Source organism: Salmo trutta, chromosome 1 (genome assembly GCF_901001165.1).
Source record: "Salmo trutta chromosome 1, fSalTru1.1, whole genome shotgun sequence".
In the NCBI taxonomy this organism is placed as follows: domain Eukaryota; kingdom Metazoa; phylum Chordata; class Actinopteri; order Salmoniformes; family Salmonidae; genus Salmo; species Salmo trutta.
This window is the reverse complement of record NC_042957.1, coordinates 18,379,462-18,400,293: the sequence shown is the minus strand read 5'-3', so window position 1 is coordinate 18,400,293 and position 20,832 is coordinate 18,379,462. Positions and strand designations below refer to the sequence as shown.

The 20,832-nt window shown below is 41.7% G+C and overlaps 1 protein-coding gene across 7 annotated transcripts in view; it reads left to right on the top strand.

Moving 5' to 3' along the window:
- The window catches only part of LOC115175094 (otoferlin), a 119,942-nt gene that overhangs the window by 19,545 nt on the left and 79,565 nt on the right, over positions 1-20,832 (top strand). For all 7 annotated transcript variants that reach the window (XM_029734563.1, XM_029734705.1, XM_029734477.1 and 4 more), the window contains exon 3: positions 10,018-10,106. In XM_029734563.1, the coding sequence (XP_029590423.1) occupies positions 10,018-10,106 (89 nt within the window). The remainder of the gene's footprint in view (positions 1-10,017; positions 10,107-20,832) is intronic.

Below are 20,832 nucleotides of genomic sequence, written 5' to 3'. Positions count from 1 at the left end.
ATGTCTGTGTACAGATTGGCAGGTGAAATTGACAGACTTTGATAGGGTATGGTGGTGAGGTTGATAGATCGATATCTGGCGATATTGAAAAAGATGGTCCCCATAGGTTTATTAGAACATGGTAAAGTGGTCCTGGGCTGTGATTGAAAGGGTATTGGAGTGGATGGACAGGCTAGTTTCAGGGCTAGACAGTTCAGTCTTGACTATGATTTATCAGCCTTGAGTTTCTGTGTCTCAAGTCTCAGGCTTTTAAAATAGTACTCTCAAAACAGCTTTTCTTTGCTCACAATTCTGACTCTCAAGAAGCTTTTGGGATAGTACAGTGGAGCAGTTTCAGGTCATGCTGACATGTCAAATTGGACATCAGCCAAAGGTTTTTGGTGTAAAGATAAGAAACTTTTGCAGTTTGATTGCATAGTGCTGCAGTATCTGGTTTATAGACCATGGGCGATTCTGCGAAACCTGCTTGGACAACTTGACCCATTTCCCCTCTGCAGTTAACTCCACACCAGATGGCCTCAGTGCCTTACATAATGAAAACAGTTGGAGTTTAATCAAGACGGTAGTCTATTCCTGAATTCACAATCAAATCACTTTAGATTAGCTGTATAAAGTGCCCTTGCAGCAGCCAGAGAAAAATTGACTGTTTCAATACAGTTACTGTATTATACTGCACTTGTTTTAAACTTGATTCAAAGTGTAAAATCTTGTGTGATGGTGGATGTGCTTAATTGTACTGGCGTGGGAAGAATAGTTGAATTATGCACATTGTTAATCAGATAAATAGGAATGTGTTCATAGAGGTGTCATTAACGGACGTTACTTTGCCGTAAAGACCACAATGATCATCATTGATCGTATGTTGTGTTAATGTCATTAATACTGAAGAGGTTTCATGTCAACAATAGTTTTTTCTTTGTATGGTCATGTTATTTTAATCAGGATTCATTTGGTGCAGAAAAAAGCATTACCCTCTAATGAGTTGAAGTATGTCACTCAACACGTATGCACACACAGACACGCACACACACACACACACACACACACACACACACACACACACACACACACACACACACACAGACACACACACACACGGACACGCACATGCACACGGACACATGGACACACGCACACACACACACACACACACACACACACACACACACACACACACACACATGGACACGCACACACACACAAAGGCTGTACTGTCTGAAATAAGTAAACCGAATATATATATTTTAAGTCTGTTCACCATCAGTGTGCATAGCATTATCCACAGTGTCTGTACAGTACATTCTTCTGTAGAGCCAGACCTGGCCTCTCCCTTCATAGGTAAAACAAATTGTTGAAGGAACTCTAGTGAATTATGTAAGACTATGTCATAATCTCTGTGTTGATGTGAGGTCGAAACGATCTTCAGTAATTGAACTGTCTCAGAGTTGAGCTCGGGTTGTAGGCCTACTTGCTTAGTGGAATACTGCTATATACAGGATGGTAAATCCAGAGTAGACCACCTCGCCCTTCCCCTACCCTGTCCAGGAAATACAGTACTAAATATTACATCACTTCCCATGAAAATGACATATAGCTTCCCTCCAACTGGAGTGAGGTGTTATCAAAGGGATGATGGATAGATCATGATCTGTTTTGATTCAACACATTATAGAATGATGAAATCTTTTTTTATGTGGGATTTTATATTGAAACTACAAAAGGACATTATTATTAGCACAAAACTATTCTGTTGCTCTGTCGTTCGCTACATACTTTAGTCTGAGACTGCCATCGTTGAAGTCGTTTGTGGTGACGAGGGGCACAAAGGAGGTTGTTCAAAAAGAATGTCTTCTGCGATTGGATCGTCTCTAACCAATCCGTGTATCAAAGCCAATGACGAATTTTCAAACCGCCACTTTACCCACGTGTGTTCTGGCTCTGGCCCAACCCATTGGTTTCTGGACCAATCAGATAGCCCCGAATGTGTTTGCATTCGGTGAAGGGTCTGGGAGGTACTCAGATCCAGACTCATTGCAGAGAAAAAGCTAAGCAAGGAGTCTGGGTAGCCAGGGAAACTTCAGAGATGCTCTCCTCTGTGAGTGGAACAGAGAATGCATCCATGCTGTAGCTACATACAGTGCATTCGGAAAGTATTCAGACCCCTTGACTTTTCCCACACTTCGTGGAAAAAATGTATTAAATAACAATCTACACACAGTACCCCATAATGACAAAGTGAAAAAAGGTTTTTAGAAATTTGTGCACATTTAAAAAAGCAAAAAACAGAAAAAACATATTTACATAAGTATTCAGACCCTTTGCTATGAGACTCGAAATGGAGAAAAAAAGGCACATGACAGCTTGCTTTGAGTTTGTCAAAAGACACCTGAAGACTCTCAGACTATGAGGAACAAGATTCTCTGGCCTGAATGCCAAGCGTCACGTCTGGAGGAAACCTGGCACCATCCTTATGGTGAAGCATGGTGATGGCAGCAGCATGCTGTGGGGATGTTTTTTTAGCGGCAGGGACTGGGAGACTAGTCAGGATTGAGGGAAAGATGAACGGAGCAAAGACCAGAGAGATCCTTGATGAAACCCTGCTCCAGAGCACTCAGGACCTCAAACTGGGGTGAAGGTTCACCTTCCAACTGGACAACAACCCTAAGCACACAGTCAAGACAATGCAGGAGTGGCTTCGGGTGAAGTCTCTGAATGTCCTTGAGTGGCCCAGCCAGAGCCCGGACTTGAACCCGATCGAACATCTCTGGTGAGACCTGAAAATAGCTGTGCAGCCACACTCCCCATCCAACCTGACAAAGCTTGAGAGGATCTGCAGAGAAGAATGGAAGAAACTCTGCAAATACAGATGTGCCAAGCTTGTAGCGTCATACCCAAGAAGACTCGAGGCTGTAATCACTACCAAAGTTGCTTCAACAAAGTACTGAGTAAAGGGTATGAATACTTATGTAAATGTGATATTTCAGTGTTTTATTTGTAATAAATTAGCAAAAATTTCTGAAAATCATTTTTTGCTTTGTCATTATGGGGAATTGTGTGTAGATTGATGAGGGAAAAAACTATTGAATCCATTTTAGAATAAAGCTATAACTTAACAAAATGCGGAAAAAGTCAAGGGGTCTGAATACTTTCCGAATGCACTGTATTTTATCTCATCCTAGATGTGTTCATCCTCTGTGTCCATGGCAACAGTCAGGAGGAATCATGGGATATGGCTAGGAGGACTGCGGGATGACCCTGCTCACCAAGCTAGTCGCCATGGTTTTACTGCGAAGGACCATGGGAGTCAATTTATTGTCTTTAATTGAGCTCTTAGCCCTTCTTAATGCGGTCAGAGCATATCTGTCATTTTTAACGAGCGCATCATTCCTCCATTTAAGGAATGCTGCCTCTCTGTAAAAGACTATGTAAGAACAGAGAGGGCGAGAAGGGAAAGACAGAAAGGAGAGAGAGAGAGAATAGAGAGAGAGAAGGGGGGGAGAGAAGGGAGAGAGAGAAGGGAGAGAGAGAAGGGAGGGAGAGAAGGGAGGGAGAGAAGGGAGAGAGAGAAGGGAGAGAGAAGGGAGGGAGAGAAGGGAGAGAGAGAAGGGAGGGAGAGAAGGGAGGGAGAGAAGGGAGGGTGGAGAAGGGAGAGAGAGAAGGGAGAGAGAGAAGGGAGGGAGGGAGAGAAGGGAGGGAGAGAAGGGAGAGAGAGAAGGGAGGGAGGGAGAGAAGGGAGGGAGAGAAGGGAGAGAGAGAAGGGAGAGAGAGAAGGGAGGGAGAGAAGGGAGTGAGAGAAGGGAGAGCGAGAAGTATGCTTGAGGATGCTTTGAGACCATAAGACTGTTGAATAGTCTTCTGCGGAGGCCTCTGTCCAAAAGGTGGTGCATGGTATATTTCTATAGCTATCTATATACTGTACTGTATGTGTACTGTAGGTGTCTGGTGCCAGTCAGGTTCATTCCATTGGTACTGTATACAACAGTGAGCACCACATGGGATTTGAACCAGAAAACTTCTGGTTATGAGTTCATCTGCTTTGGGAAAGGGGAAGGACAGTTAGCACATTGGGTTGTGGAACCATCTAGGAAAGTTTGAGAAGCAAACCAGGAACCAGGAACCAAGCTACGCTCATCCAATGTTGTTTTTTGCACTTCAATTATTGTATTTAATTTGCACACACAAATCTAGTCTCTGCCAATTCACATTTGTGTAGATACACGTACACTGAGTGTGAAAAGAGAACTCATTTCCAAGACAACAGCAAAGATGGCTCAGACTGGCTCGTTCCTTCACCCTAAAGAACAATCTGGTTTTCTTTACTGTCACTATGGCTCTATGGCTCTATGGTATGGCTCTATGACTCTATGGTGCTTAGCTCTATGGTTAAGCAGTCAGGTGCTTAACTCAACAGAGGCCATTGGACTTCCTTCCCACTGTTGACCACCATTAATTTATGCCTCCCAGCATTTGCCCCAAATCATAATGTGTTTCAATCAGACTCACTGTCTTTATACCAAGTGCTATATTTGGTTATTGGACTCAATTACCTAAATATCATCATGCATGAGTCATACTGTAACTCACTAAAGGTCATGATGCGCACGAGCATGAAGTATGATGAAACATTCTCTCCCGCGGTATTCTGGGCCATGGGTGAGTGATACTAACCTGCCCCAATATATCTACATCAAGCCATCATCCAAACTAACTACTCCATTAGATGATGGTGATTCCTTAGCGATGTGTTTATAAACAGACTTCCATTTAGTTTTAATCAGGAAGTGAGTGTTGATTTATTGGGGTCATGTGACTGTTAAAATGGCCGTCCCGGGACGTGGTAATGGGGATCGTAATGGCGACGCTGAATTATAAATTATGAGGTTGAGATCTTAAATCGAACCTGGTGCAATTATTGTCAACATGAATAGTTAATCACACATGTGGGGTTTATAGGCGTGACTGTCTCTCTGAGTGTGTATTTCCTACAGTATGTGTACAAGTAGTGTCTGTCCGACAGTTCACCCCCACCCTGCCTCCGGATGGGTTTTTTGTGTGTTCAATAGATTCTTATTGGTAGAGGTCTCTTCACAGTGTGTTTCCTCAGAGGTAAACTCAATTTGAATTCATGCCACCACAGCTAAAACCGAACTTGGACACATTTGTGTGTCAAATGCGTTTCCTCTGTAATGTTCCATATCATTCCATGCGTTACATTAACTCCATACTGTGGTGTGATGCTTCAGTGTTCTACTGTGAGCTATCTAAGTTTCATCATCACAGTGGGTGTGTGACTACTTAGCTGTGTCACATTAAGACCAAGCTGTGGCTTCTCTTCTCTCTCCAGGCTTTCCTAGCAGAGTGGAACAGATTTAGAACTAACTGATGTAGCTACATTATTTCTGGTGTAGTCTTGGACAGTGACTACCCTCGTGAAAAAGTACTACTGAATTACTACTCATCACTACTACAGAATATCTACTAAACCTACTGGTTTTACGACTTGATTGCTATTGAAATGTTCAGTTAACAAGTAGTGATATATGTAGTAATTGAAGTAGTAATGAGAGATACTGTAAATTGGGACGTTTCACTACTGATGAACACTACATATCTCCTACTCAAATCACTAGGGAATTCTCCCTTAATGACTACTGTGCAACTGCTTTTGGGTATCTACTACTTAAAACCTAGACATACCTACACAATTCCTACATGTTCACTATTGAATTACCACGTAATGCTTACACATTACTGCTGTATGCCTACTCAATCACTATTGACATTTACTAATGTTTGCCTATTCTTGTTTCCCTTCTGTCTCACTACTAGACTAGTGTACATGGTATTTCCTCAAGATTGTAACTGTATTTATTATATCATCAAACAATAAATAATAAGCTTATACAAACTTTATTGCAATTTAAAAAAAATGTAATTAAATACTTCGGAAAGTATTCAGAGCCCTCGATTTTGTTGTTACAACATTATTCTAAAATGGATTCAATAAAAACAATTCCTCAGCAATCTACACACAATACCCCATAATGACAATTTTTGCAAATGTTTTACAAATAAAAAAACAAAATACCTTATTTACATAAGTTTTCAGACCCTTTGCTATGAGACTCGAAATTGAGCTCAGGTGCATCCTGTTTCCATTGATCATCCTTGAGGTGTTTCTACAACTTCATTGGAGTCTACCTGTGGTAAATTAAATTCATTGGACATGATTTGGAAAGGCACACAGCTGTCTATATAAGGTCCCACAGTTGACAGTGCATGTCAGAGCAAAAACCAAGATATGAGGTCAAAGAAATTGTCCGTAGAGCTCAGAGACAGGATTGTGTCGAGGCACAGATCTGGGGAAGGATACCAAAACATTTCTGCAGCAATGAAGGTCCCCTAGAACACGGTGGCCTCCATCATTCTTAAATGGAAGAAGTTTGGAACCACCAAGACTCTTCCTAGAGCTGGCTGTCCGGCCAAAGATCAATCGGGGGAGCAGGGCCTTGGTCAGGGAGGTGACCACGAACCCGATGGTCACTCTGACAGAGCTCTGGAGTTCATCTGTGGAGATGGGACAGCCTTCCAGAAGGACAACCATCTCTGCAGCAGTCCACCAATCAGGCCTTTATGGTAGAGTTGCCAGACGGAAGCCACTCCTCAGTAAGCGGCACATGACTGCCCGCTTGGAGTTTGCCAAAAGGCACCTTAAGACTCTCAGACTATGAGAGATTCTCAAACAAGATTTTCTGGTCTGATGAATCCAAGATTGAACTGTTTGGCCTGAATGCCAAGCGTCACGTCTGGAGGAAACCTGGCACCATCCCTATGGTGAAATGTGGTGGTGGGAGCATCATGATGTGGGAATGTTTTTCAGTGGCAGAGACTGGGAGACTAGTCAGGATCGAGGGAAAGACGAACGGAGCAAAGAACAGAGAGATCCTTGATGAAAACCTCCTCCAGAGCACTCAGGACCTCAGACTGGGGCGAAGGTTCACCTTTCAACAGGACAACGACCCTAAGCACACAGCCAAGACAACGCAGGAGTGGCTTCGGGACAAGTCTCTGAATGTCCTTGAGTGGCCCAGCCAGAGCCCGAACTTGAACCCAATCGAACATCTCTGGAGAGACCTGAAAATAGCTGTGCAGCCACGCTTCCCATCCAACCTGACAGCTTGAGAGGATCTGCAGAGAAGAATGAGAGAAACAGGTGTGGCAAGCTTGTAGCGTCATACCCAAGAAGACTCGAGGCTATAATCGCTGCTAAAGGTGCTTCAACAAAGTTCTGAGTAAAGGGTCTGAATGCTTATGTAAATGTAATATTTCATTTTTTTTTTATATATATAAATTTGCAAACATTTCAAAAAATCTGTTATTGCTTTGACATTATGAGGTATTGTGTGTAGATTGATGAGGGAAAAAAATATTTACTACATTTTAAGATTAGGCTGTAACCTAACAAAATGTGGAAAAAGTCAAGGGGTCTGAATACTTTCCGAAGGCACTGTATTTACCCTTTTTTGTCAATCTCCTTGAGGTCTTGTTTGAGCTTTGACTTAACTACCTTCAGATCCTCTTTTTTGTTGCTACCACATTTCTCCACCACGTAATCTTTTAGAAAATAAAAACAAGCACCAATTATAAGCCATAATCAATCATCTGCTAACAGAGGTCACATAAGACAACACAGAAAAAACATTTGGTAAACAATGTTAATCTTACCAACAATGGCCTCAGACTTCTTATGTCGTGGGTCTCTTTGGCAACTGGTCAAAAGAGGTAAGTAGAATGGGTAAGTATACCAATTTGAACATACTGTATATTTGCATACAAACACACATACTTATTAGATAGCATGACAAAAACAGAGGCTACATATGTAGCTACATTTCAATGGGGCTAGCAAACAGCTAGGCTAAACTCAATTCATCTCTATGTCAACGGCTAATGGCTAAGACCATTTTGGCTAGCAATCTTTATTGGGGGGGGGGGGGGGGGATAAACAGCTAAACAACAACATGAAAATATTCATAAAACATAAAGGAAAGGTAAACACATATATGGTGCCAGCATAAGTGCCATGAAAGACAGGATGAAATCTTTATTTAACTAGGCAAGTCAGTTAAGAACAAATTCTTATTTACAATGACAGCCTACCGGGGAACGGGCAGAGTGACAGATTTTTACATTGTCAGCTCGGGGATTCAATCCAGTAACCTTTTGGTTACTGGCCCAATGCTCTAACCACTAGGCTACCTGCTGCCCCAAGATGATTACATTCAGGATTGTCAAAGACAGTAGCTAGCTAACAACAACCAACTACTTCCTGTTTTGTCTTCTTCTGCGGTCGTGAAAAGCCAGTGTAGTCTGTTGTGATAGAAGTAGTTAAAACTCTACCTGATTGCTGTTGAAAAACATGTGCGGTAAAGCTGTAGTTTTTTGACTACTTATTTACTACCATCATATAGTAGTAAAAATCTCTACCTGATTACTACTGGAAACACTACTGCTTTCCTACTGAACACTACAAAACTCTACTTGTGTATCTTAAGTAGTGTATAAACTACACATTCACTACTACATAGTCACTACTGCACAAATATGTTTTGTGTAGTAATTCAGTAGTACTTTTTCATGAGGGTACCACAGAGGGTGGTTGATGGCCTGAAGCAGGATATTTACATGATGCCCAATGAACCACTCTGTTCAATCAGTTCAGTGTTTCTATCTGTTGGTTTGCTTGATAAGTGTGAGGCGCTTAATAAGTGTGTCCATGCTTGTCCGCTCCGTCTGTTAGTGAGACTGACACCTCTGACTCTAGGGCAATTGGCAGCACCGAGTGCGGGTTAATAGCACCACACACACACACCATACAGTAGCAGGTGGAACCCCAGGTTTCAGTAATGGGACAGGCCTATGGATCACTGCTCTGAGTAAAAACAGGCCGATGTGATGTCAGCAACAAGGAGGAGAGAGGATCAGCAAGGGGTGTTTGAGCTTTAAACAGCCTCTCCTCTCACACACCAGCACTGGCAGACACTTACTTAGTTCAACATTACAACAGACAAGACTGAGAAGACTGATAAATATAGCTACTTATCTTAGCTCTGTCTTGCTGTTGTACCTTTGACAGGATTGAACTCGGCTAGCTCTCGCTATATGGACCCTTACTCTATTCCAGCTTCTACTCAACACCAATGAATGAAATTGAACCTGGATGACATGATAACACACGGGGGTGTTCTGCTGATTGGGTAGTCAATCGAAGACAGCCAATTAGAGGTGTGATCACTGGGACCTAACAGTTCTCAGACAAACATGAAGCAATGCATGTTTCTGTCAAGATGATGTGCATCCTAAGTAAGTCCCAACTACCACACTTACAAACAAGGCCATTCCAGAGCTATTTAAAGTAGCTGACAGTACAGGGGAACAACTATAATCATGCTGGGGTTGCAACTTCTGTTCTGCTGTTAGAAATGACTCGGCAGTACGAGTTAGCCTTCCCTGTAGCTCAGTTGGTAGAGCATGGTGTTTGCAACACCAGGGTTGTGGGTTTGATTCCCACGGGGGGCCAGCACATAAAAAAATGTATGATATGAATGAAATTGTATGAAATGTATGCATTCACTACTGCAAGTCGCTCTGGATAAGAGCGTCTGCTAAATGACTAAAATGTAAATGTAAATGTACGACTTGGGTTTTTCTTGAAGAAATCTTATTCAGGTTTTCTGGCATTTTCAATTGTTCATGTTGCTGGTGGTGTTGCTTTACTGTTGGATTTAATATTTTTCTCTTACTTAGTCAAACAAGTAATTAGATGTTCTATGGCCGAGTAGGAGAGGGACGATGGGCTTTTGCGAATTGCCTGTTGTGTTTAATGATTGACCTGAAATCCTTTTAAACCAGTCAGTCAAATGATTTCCTTGGAAACGGTAGATGTTGTGGTTGTGGAGCCTGTTAAACAGTCTCATAGTGTTTGCCAATCCTTAATTAGTCCTTCTCTCCCCTCAGATGTTCCGATGGCCGATTGCCAGTAGAGTGGATGAAAACGAGATGCTCGAGCTTCAAGTGTTCAACTACAGCAAAATCTTCACCAACAGGTCAGTTACTATAAACACAGTATTGTAACATACCTACCACTACTAACAAAACTTAAACCAACAGGTCAGTTACTATAAACACAGTATTGTAACATACCTACCACTACTAACAAAACTTAAACCAATAGGTAAGTCCCAACATGCTCAATACATACGCCAACGACGAGTCAGAGGCAATAATACGCATAACACACTCCAACAGGCCACCAGACTAACCAGGATCTATCTAGGAGTTGCAAAATAGCGGGAAGGATACCAGCACCCTTCCAACACTTTTCACCTGCCATCCTCAGACTTACATAATGCTGTAAATAATGTAGCTGAAGGCACTTCAGATAGACAATCAGCTCCTAACGCTTCTTGACTATGAGGTGATAGATTGACTCAGTTAAACGTGTGATAGGCCGCAGGCCGCAGAGCAGGATGAAGTACAATCCTTAAATTGAGGATTCACATTTTAGCAGACTCTCTTATCCAGAGCGATTTACAGGAGAAATTAGGGTTAAGTGCCTTGCTTGGGGATTCAAAGTGTAGTGGCTCAGGGATTCAAACCAGCAACATTTCAGTTACGGGCCCAACACTCTTAACCGCTAGGCTATCTGCTGCCTCCATTTGAGGGGAACGTTGTAGCACCAGTGGTTAACCCCTCTGGGAAATGTGGGATGCTAGAGTTCCACCCGCGGGACACACTATTCAACAGCCAGTGAAATAGCAGGGCGCCAAATTCAAAACAACAAAAATCTCATAATTCAAATTTATCAAACATACAACTATTTTACACCATTTTAAAGATGAACTTCTCGTTAATCCAACCACATTGTCCGATTTCAAAAAGGCTTTACGGCGAAAGCATAGCATTAGATTATGTTAGGACAGCGCCGAGACAAGAAAAACCACACAGCCATTTTCCAAGCAAGGAGAGGTGTCACAAAAAACAGAAATACAGCTAAAATGAATCACTAACCTTTGATGATCTTCATCAGATGGCACTCATAGGACTTCATGTTACACAATACATGTATGTTTTGCTCGATAAAGTTTATATTTATATCCAAAAACCCCATTTTACATTGGCGTGTAATGTTCAGAAATGTTTTGCCTCCCAAAACTTCCGGTGAATGAGCACATCAATTTACAGAAATACTCATCATAAACGTTGATAAAATATTAAACTGTTATTCAAAGAATTATAGATACACTTCTCCTTAATGCAACTGCTGTGTCAGATTTAAAAAAAACTTTACAGCAAAAGCACACTTTGCAATAATCTGAGTACAGCGTTCAGACACGAAACCAAACCCGCCATTTTGTGGAGTCAACAAAACTCAGAAATAATATTATAAATATTCACTTACCTTTGATGATCTTCGTCAGAATGCACTCCCAGGAATCCCAGTTCCCCAATAAATGTTCATTTGTTTCAATAAGTCCATATATATTTCCAAATACATCCTTTTTGTTTGCACGTTCGGTAGAGTACTCCAAATGCACTGTGCTCGCGTAGTTAAGTTCAGACGAAAAGTCTAAAATTATATTACAGACGATGTATAGAATGTCAAACGATGTATAGAATCAATCTTTAGGATGTTTTTATCATAAATCTTCCATAATATTCCAACCGGACGATTCCTTTGTCTTCAAAAAAGAACCGGAACACAGCTAACTCTCACGGGTAGGCGCGCCACTGAGCTCATGTCATTTTCTCACTCATCTACTTCCAGGAACTCTTGTTCTCTCCCCAGTCACAGTAGAAGCATGAAACAACATTCTAAAGACTGTTGACATCTAGTGGAAGCCTTAGGAAGTGAAAAATGAACCCTAAGTCACTGTATACTGGATAGGGAATCACTTGAAAAACTACAAACCTCAGATTTCCACACTTCCTGGTTGAATTTTTCTCAGGTTTTTGCCTACCATATGAGTTCTGTTATACTCACAGACATCATTGAAACAGTTTTAGAAACTTAGAGTGTTTCCTATCCAAATCTACTAATAATATGCATATCCTACCTTCTGGGCCCGAGTAGCAGGCAGTTTAATTTGGGCACGTCATTGATCTGAATTTCCGAATACTGCCCCCTGTCACTAAAAAGTTAAAGACTATATAGCTACTCTACCTATCTCTATGGTTAAAGATCATCACTAACTTTGGACGTTTTTTTCTTTCTACTGGATGGATAAAGCCCTTGTAGAAGAATGGTTTAAGTTAGTGCATTTATGCTGTTAGATGTCATAAAGCTAGTGAGTACATTGTCAACCTCTGTTAGCTTGACTGGATTCATCCCATCAGATCAGGTCTACCAGCTGCCCAGTGTGCTGACTGCTGTGTCCAGAGTCCTCAAATTGGGCTTCCCACGCAGGAACCCTGTGTGTGTGTGTGTGACGTTGTTTGTTTATCTCAGCCACATAAAGAGATGAGTCAGAACTAAAGCACTCTGACTGCTCTGTCTATCGCTTTTACATCAACGCAGCTACGTAGTGGCACCAAGCCAATCCTACTGTCCTATTGAATTCTATGGGAACCATTAATGATACAGAGACAGAGAACAGACAGACAGTTTGGTCCTATTCTCAACAAGTCCTGGTTCAAGGATTTGATTGAAAATCATTATTTTGTATTAGATAGTCTGAATGTGTTTACTCAGTTTTCGTGTCATCAATATGGACCATGGGACAACCCATTTGCACAGATATGTTCTTTTCATACCTATTGGCATGTCATTAACATCTGAGAGTACAGCTGTGCAGTTGCCTAGCTCCTAGACAGTTCTGATGCCTACGAGAAGAGCCTTGCTGTGTTCGTGCCATGTGTTGCTCTGTAGCTACAATGGCTGGTGCATCTTCAAACACAAAGCATCAGTTCATATACAAAAGATGCTGCGGATAACACACCAACACACACCTAACAAGGGGGGTTGGTAAATCATTGAAGGTCACCCCTAGCATATGTTATTCTTCTCACACCTGCCCCATATGTCCACAGAATGCCTCATTACAAAAGTAACCAATACCCTTCATGGCTACTGGTTGATGACCTCATGGCCTGATGACTGTCAATAGTCACCATGTCATTATGGCTGGCAGGCCATGTCATACCGAGTTCAGAGCAGAATGGATGGGAGAAGGAGTAGAGGGATGACAAGGGTCATGTTACCAAAATAAAAAGAGTTGAGGGATAACAATGATGACGACACACACATGCTTGCACACACACATACACACGAACACACACACACGCTCGCACACACACACGCTCGCACACAGACACACACGCGCGCACATACGTGAACACACACACACACACACACACACACACACACACACACACACACACACACACACACACACACACACACCCTGGCCAGTCATATGTATGATTTCTAAACTTTAATATAATCTTATATACTATTGATGCACCAATGGGAGACACTGCAGTTTATTACGACCCAAAACATTGTTGCTGCTTACATTTTTTCCTCCAATTTCATTTATGTTAAGGGATGTGAGTGTGACTGTATAAAGTTCTTACTCCACAAAGCCTTCCACAGTGAGATAAGACTGTGTATAATTCATGTGTATCTTCTCTTCCCAAACAGAGCTCCTCTCTGCCTTCGCCTCCGCTGTCCCCCTCGCCCCCTCTCTCTCTCTCTCTCTCTCTCTCTCGCTCTCTCTCTCTCTCTCCCTCACTCCATTTCTCCAACAGACTGCAATTAATGCCTTCATCCCTTGTATCCCTCATATCCTCTGTTTCAATTGATTCTCTACCTTCATTTTTCTATGTCAGTCTATACTTATCGGCAAACCTTAAACCTTTCAGTTTATTACATTTCAACATCTGTCCTCGTTAATTTTTCTCACATTCTCCCTCTCATTCTTCATTCCGCAACGTCTCTATTCATCTATCCTTCTTTCTCCTTTTCTGTTCTGTCATCCCTTTCATCATTATTTCATAACCCCCTTCTCCTCTCTTCTCCATCCCCCAATACTTCTCTGTCCAGAGTGCAGAGGGTCATTGTCATTCCCCTCACATAGAGCACTCATCAACACACAGTTACTGTCTCTAAACTTTACACAGTGGCACAGCCACACCATAACAATAACCACACAGGTACAGGGGTGGCAGACAATCTAGGGGAGGAGCTAGGAGCTCTAGGAGGGAGAGGGAGAGAGAGAGAGAGAGAGAGAGAGAGAGAGAGAGAGAGAGAGAGCGAGAGAGAGAGAGAGAGAGAGGGAGGTGTGGGCATGTGTGTTATTCATGTCTAACTGTTTGGCAACAGGGGGAACTGCTTAGTAATATGACAATCAAAACTAAATCAGTTTAAAGCTTAATTTCTCCTTCTTACCATTTTTCAAGAGCATACAGTACAGTCATTTCCATGAGAGAATACTAAACAGCCTGTGGTTTGTTTTCATATTCCAAGGTCTTCTCTACAGTCATTTCTTCTAAGAGCAAAACATATTCTCATAGTCAAGCCTTAAGGAAGTTTTATTTTTTATAACCCAATCTCTATTTTTTATGTAAATGGCATGCTATACAGTAGAAGGGTTCAGACACCCTTTTTTTGTGATTTCACATGATTTTGAGAAACTTACCCCAAACAGCAAATCACTTACTCATCCTCGTTGTGTAGTATGGGGGCCCTGAGTAGACACGAACAAAGTCTTCAAAAACACCCAAATACACCCTTTTAGAAATGGCGAAGCTCTCAGTAGAGTTATGCAGGTCTTAAGATGTTGAAATTGTGTCATTCCGAACTTTATCCGGAATGTTATATAACGGTTTTGCACGACTCGAGCCATTTCCCCTATCCAGCTGTTCCCTTCCATGTAGCCTGCTGCTACAGGTAACTGCCAAAATGAAGGAAACCCCAACATAAAGTGTCTTAATAGGGCGTTGGGCATCCATGAGCTGCCAGAACAGCTTCAATGCCCCTTGGCATAGATTCTGTGTCGGGATCTTCCTGTGTAGAAGCACCACATACTTTCAATATGCTTTGTATCGCTTGTTTATTCAAGTGTTTCCTTTATTTTCTCAGTTACCTGTAGAATGGAAGGACAGGTATCGCTCGAGTCACAACAAAATGGAATATACCTTTGCGGATAAAGTTCGGACTGACCGAATTTCATGTGTTCTTCATCACTATACTGAAAACTTTGCCCTTTATAAAACAACGTATTTGGGTGTTTTTGAAGCCTTTGTTTGTTTTCTTTGTAAAAAAGACAACTTGTCCTTTAATTGAATTCATTGCCGATGGAAGCTAGCACACTTCAGACTTTGAGGGTTGATCTAGATTAGAAAAATGAAATTGCCTTGAGAAGGAATAAAGAGAGGAACTCTGCTTTGAATTATGAAGTAGATGAAAGTAAATTGTTTGGCAGGCAAGGATCAATAATGAATAGCACCTTTTGAAGAGCCAAAAAGTGAGCCAGAACCTGATAGGCTGTTTTTATTCTATTATTCATGAGAACACAGGAGTGGCTGAAAGGGACTGACAAACAGTTCACTTTTCTGAGGAGGTATCGAGGTATCGATCACCATTATGATAACAAAAGGACAGAGTAGAAAAGAGATAAAGATGGGGGAGGATAGAGGAGAGGGTTGGAGAAGAGAGAACAGTAGAGGAGGGTACATGAAAATCACCTAAATAAAAGTTTGAATCGTTTTTAGTTTCTTGTAAAAAATAGATAAACTATACTCCATAGAGAATCATCCTAGGTATTTGGGCTATGAGCCCAAAAGGGACATAGCATATGGTGTTATTCAGTATGGGAAGACTTAGTTACTTCCAGAGGAAGCCTGAATGTATGTGCTGGAGGTGGAATGATTAGTTACAGTGAGGATTAAATCTGGAACAAGGTTCTGTTTCTGTCTCCATGAAGTTTGTCCTCTATTGAATTATATGTCTGTGCTGGCTGTTTAATTCATTTGGCTGCAGTTGTTATTATTGTTACGCTTCAGTTTCTGCTGCATATTGCATCCATCTCTCAGGAGGGAGGGGAAAGTGAGAGAACAGACTCAGAGAGAGAAAGAGAGAAGGGAGAGAGGGGCAAAGCAGAGAGAGAGAAAGAGAGAGAATAAGAGAGAGAGAGATGGAGGAGTTGGTCTTGAGGACCAACACTCTGCTGTGTTCCAAGTGGAGAGAGAGAGATAGATAAATATAGGATGGGTGGGGAAGGGAAAGGGGAGACAGAGCTAGAGAGAAGTTGGAGTGATAAACACAATGATGGGTTGTGATTGGTCTTTTACTGATAGGATCTAATAGCATGGCTATTAATGTCACTGCCTGTTCCCCTTTCCACCTCTCTCTCTCTCTCTCTCTCTCTCTCTCTCTCTCTCTCTCTCTCTCTCTCTCTCTCTCTCTCTCTCTCTCTCTCTCTCTCTCTCTCTCTCTCTCTCTCTCTCTCTCTCTCTCTCTCTCTCTCCTCTCTCTCTCTCTCTCTCTCTCTCTCTCTCTCTCTCTCTCTCTCTCTCTCTCTCTCTCTCTCTCTCTCTCCTCTCTCTCTCTCTCTCTCTCTCTCTCTCTCTCTCTCTCTCTCTCTCTCTCTCTCTCTCTCTCTCTCTCTCTCTCTCTCTCTCTCTCTCTCTCTCTCTCTCTCTCTCTCTCTCTCTCTCTCTCTCTCTCAAGTTAAATTCATTTCAAGGGGCTTTATTGGTATGGGAAACACATGTTAACATTGCCAGAGCAGGTGAGGTAGATAATATACACAAGTGAAATAAACAATAAAAATGAACAGTAAATATTACACTCACAGAAGTTCCAAAAGAATAAAGACAATACAAATGTCGTATTATGTATATATTCAGTGTTGTAACGATGTGCAAGTACAAAAGGGAAAATAAATAAGCATAAATATGGGTTATATTTACAATGGTGTTTGTTCTTCACTGGTTGCCCTTTTCTTGTGGCAACAGGTCACAAATCTTGCTGCTGTGATGGCACACTGTGGTATTTCACCCAGTAGATAGGGGAGTTTATCAAAATTGGATTTGTTTTCAAAATCTTTGTGGATCTGTGTAATATATATGGTCATACATTTGGCAGGAGGTTAGTAAGTGCAGCTCAGTTTCCACCTCATTTTGTGGGCAGTGTGCACATAGCCTGTCTTCTCTTGAGAGCCAGGTCTGCCTACGGGGGCCTTTCTCAATAGCAAGGCTATGCTCACTGAGTCTGGACATAGTCAAAGCTTTCCTTAAGTTTGGGTCAGTCACAGTGGTCAGGTATTCTGCCATTGTGTACTTTCTGTTTAGGGCCAAATAGCATTCTAGTTTGCTCTCTTTTTTTGTAAATTTTTTCCAAGGTGTCAAATAATTATCTTTGTTTTCTCATGATTTGCTTGGGTCTAATTGTGTTGCTGTCCTGGGGCTCTGTGGGGTCTGTTTGTGTTTGTGAACCGAGCCCCAGGACCAGCTTTCTTAGGGGACTCTTCTCCAGGTTCATCTCTCTGTAGGTGATGGCTTTGTTATGGAAGTTTTGGGAATCGCTTCCTTTTAGGTGGTTGTAGAATTTAACGGCTCTTTTCCGGATTTTGATAATCGGCGGGTATCGGCATAATTCTGCTCTGCATGCATTATTTGGTGTTTTACGTTGTACACGGAGGATATTTTTGCAGAATTCTGCATGCAGAGTCTCAATTGGGTGTTTGTCCCATTTTGTGAATTCTTGGTTGGTGAGCGTACCCCAGACCTCACAACCATGAAGGGCAATGTGTTCTATAACTGATTCAAGTATTTTTAGCCAGATCCTAATTGGTATGTCCAATTTGATGTACCTTTTGATGGCATAGAATGCCCTTCTTGCCTTGTCTCTCAGATCGTTCACAGCTTTGTGGAAGTTGCCTGTGGCGCTGCTTAGGCCAAGGTATGTATCGTTTTTTGTGTGTTCTAGGGCAACAGTGTCTAGATAATATTTGTATTTCTGGTCCTGGCGACTGGACCTTTTTTGGAACTATTATTTTTGTCTTACTGAGATTTACTGTCAGGGCCCAGGTCTGGCAGAATCTGTGCAGAAGATCTAGGTGCTGCTGTAGGCCCTCCTTGGTTGGTGACAGTAGCACCAGATCATCAGCAAAAAGTAGACATTTGACTTCAGATTCTAGTAGTGCGAGTCAGGGTGCTGCAGACTGTTCTAGTGCCCTCGCCAATTCGTTGATATATATTTGAAGAGGGTGGGGCTTAAGCTGCATCCCTGTCTCACACCACGGCCCTGTTGAAGAAATGTGTTTTTTTTGCCAATTTTAACCGCACACTTTTTATTTGTGTATATAGATTTCATAATGTCGTATGTTTTTCCCCCAATACCACTTTCCATCAAATTGTATAGCAGACCCTCATGCCAAATTGAGTCAAAGGCTTTTTTTAAATCAACAAAGCATGAGAAGACTTTACCTTTGTTTCAGTTTGTTTGTTTGTCAATTAGGGTGTGCAGGGTGAATACGCGGTCTGCCGTACGATAATTTGGTTGAAAAGCCAATTTGACATTTGCTCAGTACATTGTTTTCACTGAGGAAATGTACAAGTCTGCTGTTACTGAGTGTGCAGAAGATTCTTCCAAGGTTGCTGTTGATGCATATCCCACAGTAGTTATTGGGGTCAAATTTGTCTCCACTTTTGTGGATTGAGGTGATCAGTCCTTGGTTCCAAATATTGGGGAAGATGCCAGAGCTAAGGATGATGTTAGAGTTTTAGTATAGCCAATTGGAATTTGTTGTCTGTAAATGTTATCATTTAATTGTGGATACCATCAACACCTTTTTGTGTTGGAGGGTTTTCATGTTATCCTGTAGTTCATTCAAGGTAATTGGAGAATCCAATGGGTTCTGGTAGTCTTTAATAGTTGATTCTAAGATTTGTATTTGATCATGTAAATGTTTTTGCTGTTTGTTCTTTGTTATAGAACCAAAAAGACTGTGAAGTGGTTTATCCATACATCTCCATTTCAGATACATAATTCTTCGTGTTGTTATTTGTTTAGGGTTTTCCAATTTTCCCAGAAGTGGTTAGAGTCTATGGATTCTTCAATTATATTGAGCTGATTTCTGACCTGCTGTTACTTCTTTTTCCGAAGTGTATTTCTGTATTGTTTTAGTGATTCCCCATAGTGAAGGTGTAGACTCAGGTTTTCTGGGTCTCTATGTCTTTGGTTGGACAGGTTTCTAAATGTCTTTCTTAGCTTTTTGCATTCTTCATCAAACCATTTGTCATTGTTGTTCATTTTCTTCGGTTTTCTGCTTGAAATTGTTTGAGTTGATAGCGAAGCTGAGAGGTCAAATATACTGTTAAGATGTTCTACTTCCAGGTTTACACCTTCACTATTACAGTGGAACGTTTTGTTCAGGAATTTGTCTAAAAGGGGTTGAATTTGTTGTTGCCCAATTGTTTTTTGGTAGGTTTCCACACTACATTCCTTCCATCTATAGCATTTCTTAATATTTCTCAGTTCCTTTGGCTTTGATGCCTCATGATTGACTATTGCTCTGTTCAAGTAAAGTGTGATTTTGCTGTGATCTGATAGGGGTGTCAGTGGGCTGACTGTGAACGCTCTGAGAGACTCTGGGTTGAGGTCAGTGATAAAGTAGTCTACAGTACTACTGCCAAGAGATGAGCAATAGGTGTACCTACCATAGGAGTCCCCTCAAAGCCTAGCATTGACTATGTACATGCCCAGCATGCGACAGCGCTGCAGGAGTTGTGACCCGTTGTTGTTGGTTAAGTTGTTATAGTTGTGCCTAGGAGGGCATATGGGGGAAGGAATGCTGTCACCTCCAGGCAGGTGGTTGTCCCCCTGTGTGCTGAGGGTGTCAGCTTCTTATCAGTTTCTGGCATTTAGGTCACCACAGACTAGTACATGTCCCTGGGCCTGGAAATTATTTATTTCCCCCTTCAGGATGGAAAATCTGTCTTCATTAAAGTATGTGGATTCTAGTGGGGGGATATACAGTTGACGTCGGAAGTTTACATACACCTTAGCCAAAGACATTTAAACTCAGTATTTCACAATTCCTGACATTTAATCCTAGTTAAAATGCCCTGTCTTAGGTCAGTTAGGATCACCACTTTATTTTGAGAATGTGAAATGTCAGAATAATGGTAGAGAGAATGATTTATTTCAGCTTTTGTTTCTTTCATCACATTCCCAGTGGGTCAGAAGTTTACATACACCCAATTAGTATTTGGTAGCATTGCCTTTAAATTGATTTACTTGGTGTAACTTAGTCAGGTTTGTAGGCCTCCTTGCTCGCACATGTTTTTTCAGTTCTGCCCACACATTTCCTATAGGATTGAGGTCAGGGCTTTGTCATGGCCACTCCAATACCTTGACTTTGTTGTCCTTAAGCCATTTTGCCACAACTTTGGAAGTATGCTTGGGGTCATTGTCCATTTGGAAGACCCGTTTGCGACCAAGCTTTAACTTCCTGACTGATGTCTTGAGATGTTGCTTCAATATATCCACATAATTTTCCTACCTCATGATGCCATCTATTTTGTGAAGTGCACCAGTCCCTCCTGCAACAAAGCACCCCAACAACATGATGCTGCCATGCCCATGCTTCACGGTTGGGATGGTGTTCTTCAACTTGCAGGCCTCCCCCTTTTTCCTCCAAACATAACGATGGTCATTATGGCAAACAGTTCTATTTTTGTTTCATCAGACCAGAGGACATTTCTCCGAAAAGTACGATCTTTGTCCCCATGTGCAGTTACAAACCATAGTCTGGCTTTTTTATG